The sequence below is a fragment of the Triticum aestivum genome, chromosome 1B (genome assembly GCF_018294505.1).
Source record: "Triticum aestivum cultivar Chinese Spring chromosome 1B, IWGSC CS RefSeq v2.1, whole genome shotgun sequence".
Classification (NCBI taxonomy): domain Eukaryota; kingdom Viridiplantae; phylum Streptophyta; class Magnoliopsida; order Poales; family Poaceae; genus Triticum; species Triticum aestivum.
In genome coordinates this window covers 676,823,573-676,829,551 of record NC_057795.1, presented here as the reverse complement: position 1 = coordinate 676,829,551, position 5,979 = coordinate 676,823,573, and the positions used below count along the sequence as shown (strand labels likewise).

At 51.5% G+C, this 5,979-nt stretch overlaps 1 protein-coding gene and 1 pseudogene across 1 annotated transcript; one reads left to right on the top strand and one right to left on the bottom strand.

The window, feature by feature from the left end:
• Positions 1-504: 504 nt before the first annotated feature.
• LOC123082359 (probable galacturonosyltransferase-like 2) lies at positions 505-1,965 on the bottom strand (annotated as a pseudogene).
• Positions 1,966-3,059: 1,094 nt separating this feature from the next.
• On the top strand, positions 3,060-5,614 carry LOC123148252 (uncharacterized; the record flags this gene model as incomplete). Its single annotated transcript, XM_044567641.1, is given in 4 exon segments — positions 3,060-3,131; positions 3,230-3,541; positions 4,391-4,721; positions 4,866-5,614. Coding segments are annotated over 4 exon segments (1,170 nt in total). The 3' UTR covers positions 5,370-5,614.
• Positions 5,615-5,979: the final 365 nt, after the last annotated feature.

The window sequence follows — 5,979 nt, the reverse complement described above, 5'->3', positions numbered from 1 at the left end:
TAAACAGTTTTTTCCTCAAAAAACCGTGTACACATATTGTGTGCACTAAAATTTCGACACGACAATGGGAAAAGATCGGGTCACGGGTGAACGGACGAGCTGCTTCGATTGTCGGCTCCAGTCGAGCTTGCATCGTGGATGGCTTTGTTTTTTCCAGCTGGAATGACTACAGTGAAGAGCATCGATTGGGTTACGCCAAACTTTATCATATTGCTTTGCCGGCGTGCCCCACCTCGCGTGCTCTCGGTGTCGCACCCACTTGTCCCACCCACTAGGCGGGCGCCGTCCCTTGGGCCACTCCAAAGGCCAGCCAGCGTTACCAATATTTTTAGCGAGACTGAGGCCAACTCCACCGCACGACCCTAAATCTATACCATTTTGTTCGGATTTTGTCAGTATGTGATAGAAATAGGGAGAACAAACGCCGGACAGAGGCCGGACAAACTCGCTGCATCCAATGCTGCTATCCCATTTTCACCCTTTTTCACCAGCTGTACGTCCTCGTCATTTCTTCGAACACGTAGCAGACATAGCGAACTTGACGCCGCCGCGGCCACCCCAAACCGCCGCCGGCAACGCCGATGATGACACTGAGACCCAGGACGACGCCGATGCTTGCGATGCCGGCATCGAGGCGATCCCATGGCTCGCCCTTGCCTGACCAGTGCATCAGGCTGACAGGCCCTTGTGGAGCGGGCGGCAGCTACCAAGAATGTTGTCGCCGCCCAAGCCGTGCTGGTTCCACCGATGGTCGACAGCCTCCACCTCGCCAACGAAGAGGAGCAAGGACCCCAGCTCGTTGATTCGCTTCTCCGTCTGCAACTCCATCCACAGCTCGACACGGTGGCGGTAGTTCCCCGAGCGCCAGCGCCGAAGGTCAATGACCATGAAGCCGGTGTTGAAGTAGCAGGGCGCGCGGCGGCGGCCCGCGAAGACGCGCGCGTCGAGGTCCGGGTCGGACCAGAAGGCGTCGGTGAAGTGGCGGGAGAAGTTGGCGTGGCAGTACTCGGGCGCGGCGACGACGACGACGGCGGGCAGGCGCGTCTCCCACAGGCGGCGCACGTCGTCGACGGCGAGCACGCCCGAGTCGAGGTAAATGGCCCACGACACGCACTTGGGGAGCAGGTCGGCGAGGTAGTTCCTGGCGTAGTTGAGCGGCGCCTCGAGCGCGGCGCGCACCGAGGCGGAGATGAGCCCCGTGACGGCGTCGGCCCAAAACGGGTAGATCTCGAACCGCGGCGACGGGAAGGAGGCGGCGAGCGCGCTTCGGAGCTCGCCCACCTCGGGCACGGCGCCGCCGTCGGCGGCGAGGAAGTGGAAGAAGATCGACTCCGGGAAGGAGGCGTGCTTGAGCAACAAGATCGACTCCGGGGCCATGGAGCCCCGGAGGTAGTGCGCGTCGAGCGTCATCGCGATGTGGACGAGCCCTCGGCCAGGTACAGAAAAGGAGAGAGTGATAGGTGGGGGCGAGGGCGGACACAGACGGACCACGAGGACGCGAAGACGTCCGCTTTCTGTCCGCTTTGGCGCCAAACCGAGAGCAACTTTGGTCTGAAAATGGGGTAAAAGCGGACATAGACCGGACGAAACGTCCGTATGCTCCCATGCGTTCGGTTTGTCGGTTTACGTTCAACGGACACAAACGGATAATTTGGGGTCGATTTGTGCGCTGGTGTTGGCCTGACACGAGCTGGCCACAGTGGTTAATAATTACTATTTCATCTAGTGTAAAAAAACAGTACGTAGCAGCGAGCAAGGAGAGGCAGATCTACCCCGCGCCGTGCCAGGACGAATGAATGCGTCTGGCCCCACACGTCAGCCGGCTACAGCCGGGTTCACATGTGAGCGTAGTCCGCCGCCCACGCGGTTTCACACGTAAGCAATGACGCAGTAGAGGAGAGAGTGAGGCTCACTCAAGCTCAGCAGCTCTTTTCTCTTCTCAGCTCTCAGCCACACAAAAGGCATGATGTACCATGTATTTAGCAAAATTATCACTAGTAGTAGTTGTATTTGGGAAAGTATTTTGTGTTATTATATACTCCCTCCGTTCCAAAATAAATGACTCAACTTTCTACTAACTTTAGTACAAAGTTAGATCATCTATTTTGGAACGGAGGGAGTATATACGAGTACTATTTATGGTCAACGATGAAAATCCCGTGATTGATTTAGTATTACGTTTACGAAAAAATCGTCTATAATTAGTTGTAAACCGTCCATCCAGCGCGAGATCGACTCGTGTCCATGTGCCCCCGCCTATAAGTAGTCGCGTGTAGCCAGAGGAGAAAAGGGTACCAGCTAGCTCATATCCAAAGGACTCGGCACCTACCCAACCTCATGAAGCTCGAGCTCAACCTCATGGCCATGGCCATGGCCACAAGCTTGGCTCCTGCAAATCCCCTCTCAACATCTTGGCCATGGCCTCTTGGCCTCCTCCGGCCAATCCCCTCTCGGCCTCATGGCCTTCCTCTGAAGCTCATAAGAGGCCGATTTGGATCATAGGCTCGATGGAAAAGGTAAGGATTTCTCTTAATTTTCTTCACATATATGCAATTCACCCAACTATACTCACAAATTTGTCCATGTATGAACACGGACAGATTTGGTTCATCAAGAGGGGAGTGAACATCAATCAAGGTTTGGTTCTCTTACTTGGGCAAATTCATTCAATTTGTTTTTTGATACATACTACTTAAGTATGAAACCCATTCGTCATCTCATTTGCAGATAAAGTTGGAAGCGATGAAACAAAACGCAGCACGAGCCTCGTCATTCCGGCAAACGCACCGCGTGGTCGAGCCGGAATCAAATCGACCACGAACCAGAGCGACTGCGCAGCCCACCGCGCGGTCCAACCCCGAACGCAATCGACCCCGAGCCAGAGCGACCCACGCCACGGCGCGGTCGGACCCCGAACCAGAGCGACCAGCAACCCACGGCGCGGTCCAACCCCGAACCCCATATATAACCCCCCGCCTCCCGCAACCCTAGCCACGCCTCCTGCTCCCTCCGATCCAAACCCTAGCGCCGCCGCCGCCGCCGCCCCCCTCCCCTTCCTCCGCCGCCGCCGCCGCCGCCCCCCTCCCCTTCCTCCGCCGCCGCCGCATCATGACGGCGTACATGGCGAAAAGGTCAGTCCCTATCTCGCCCGATCCCCCGATCCGTTCATGTAGTTTTCCCATTTGGTCGGTTCCTTCTCAGATCTGACCCGCACTTCCATTTCTCACAGCGGAGAATCGGGCGACTCGCCGGCTCCCAAGGAGGCGCTGCTTCCAGCAGGGCACCCGGCCGGCCACCACGGCCTCCAGGCCTACACCGGCAACTACATCGAGGTCCCTGCAGGCACGTGCGTCGAGTCCCCCTACCACTACAGCAAGTACCCCGGCCTCGGCCCCAAGATTGCCGCCGGTGTGTTCCTCCGCACCCCGCCCGTCCCCGTCAACCTCGACCTCTCGGCCATCGCAGGGCGATTCTCCAACCTCCAGTCCATGGCGCTGTCCGGCGACACCACCCTCGAAGCCTTCAGGCCACCCGTGACAAGGTAATGACCATTCTCTAAGTTTGGGTCAGCATGTGCGTGGTTCCAATGTTTATTAATTTGTTTGGATCTGAATCAGTGCTATTGGGGTTTGATCTTCTAGGTTAGGGTCAACATGATCTGTATCTCGATCAGTGCTATTGTTGTTTGATCTTCTAGGTTAGGGTCAACATGATCTGGATCTGGATCAGTGCTATTGGGGTTTGATCTTCTAGGTTAGGCTCAACATGATCTGTATGTGGATCAGTGCTGTTGTTGTTTCATCTTCTAGGTTAGGGTCAACACGATCTGGATCTGGATCAGGGCTAAGTTAGGGTCAACATGATCTTCTTACCTAAGAAAAGTCAAATCAACATGATCTTCTAGATTTAGCTTGTCCTGAAGTAGGCCAGCGTGCTTTGAAATTGTAATGTCCACCTGTCTTTCATCAGGATGGGTCTAACTCTCCAACAAATAAGTCCTGGTCTCATAGATTTTGTTTTGAGTGTTCATGTATGATTTGTCTTTTTCTGTGATTGTGAATATAATCTGTAGCGATGTTAAAATCATCATGCTTTTGAAGCTCTTTACCTTGCTTTGTGTTCACACATTATTTGTCTTCTTTTCCTGTTTACATATCACTGTCCAGGATAATCATTATGATAAGAAATAATCACTGTCCATGATAAGAAATCATTATGTTGTTTGTAGCTCTGAGCTTTACCTTGCTTAATGTTCACATGTGATTTGTCTTTTCTTTTCTGTGGCTTGTGAACATAAATCATTATGTTGTTTGTACCTCTTTACCTTGCTTACTGTTCACATGTGATTTGTCTTATGTTCTGCACTGATTTAGTTATTTGTCATACTCAGGATTTTTCAACCCTCTGTTGTGGTGCAATCCCCACGGGATTATCGCACTATTGCCTTAATTCGCAACTACATGAGGAAGGCTAGGGTACTGCGGGCAGAGAATCTGGAAGCTCTAATTGACAAGCGAATTGACAAACATGAGAAGAAAAAGCTTGAAGCTGAGCGTCTCCTTCTAGAGGAAGAAAGGAGGAAGTTTGAGGAGGAAAAGAGGAACTTTGAGTTAGAGAAAAAGCTGTTTCCTCAGAAAAAAGTAGCTGTGGATGATGAAAAGAAGGAGACAAAGCAGTCTTTATTTGAGAGCACAATTGATACAGCTGACAAGCATGTCACAGTAAGTGAACTTTTCTTTGTTACATTACTTCAGATGTTAGATGTTCTCACTAGGGACAGCAAAGCAAGTCTTTTACTCTGTTTGCTCCATTGCTTTATAAGATTGCTGTACTGTTGTAGTTCTTACTATTTTTCTTCTTTTCAGCTTTTTGAGAAGATCATCAGTATCCCCCAAAAAGGAGAGACATTCGGGAAGACCATAACTGAAAATGCAGAAGTTATTCTTAAGAAACTCAAGGTACTTAAGGAGAAGAGGATACCAAGGAGCATTACTTCCTCAGGAGTGGCCGGGATTTACTTCTTCAAGGAAGAAATGAAGGAGTGGACTGGGATGAGGGTTGGGGAATCAAATGGGGAATCAAATGCTGTCCTGAACGTAGGAAATGGAAAGGTTACTGCAAATGGGTTCCACAAGGCAGGGAATGGAGGCAAGGGTGCTTCCTCAACCGGCGTCGACCCTGCTTCCTCAACCGGCGTCGACCCTGCTTCCTCAACCGGCGTCGACCCTGCTTCCTCAACCGCCGTCGCCCCTGCTTCCTCAACCGCCGTCGCCCCTGCTTCCTCAACCGCCGTCGCCCCTGCTTCCCCAACCGGCGTCGCCCCTGGTGTGACTGGAGCTCAGGTTGGAGGTGAACCCAAGGTTGAGTGATTTAGCCGATGGAAGTTTCTTAAACATCACTTTTTGTTGCCCCTGGTGTGACTGGAGCTCAGGTTGGAGGTGAACCAAGGTTGAGTGATTTAGCCGATGGAAGTTTCTTAAACATCACTTTTTGTCGCCCCTGTTGTGACTGGAGCTCAGGTTGGAGGTGAACCCAAAGGTTGAGTGATTCAGTCGATGGAAGTTTCTTAAACAGCAACCTTTGGCATTTGACCCTAAGCTATGATTTTTTGTCATTCGGCTTGTGATGTATTTCTTATTACCTCGTTGATATAGTTTTTGATCTGCGTTGATGGTTGACGCTTCAGATTTACTTGTTCAAACTATGTTTCGTCCTGATGGCACCCAAAGCTGTGCCACTACTAGATCACAGTCCAGCTAGCCACCTAAGTCAGTTGCAGGTCACAGGACACACAGACTGCCGTTTGCCTGGTAATCTTCGTTTGTGTTTTCCATTGGATTTAACACCCCTTCCATTTGACCACGTACGCACAGCATGAACAGGGGACAGCAGGAAGAGCATGTACAAAGTAACAGTTTTGAAAAGTAGATTAGTAGCTGGATGATGATTTTTTGGTATCAAATTAGTGTAATTTCACAC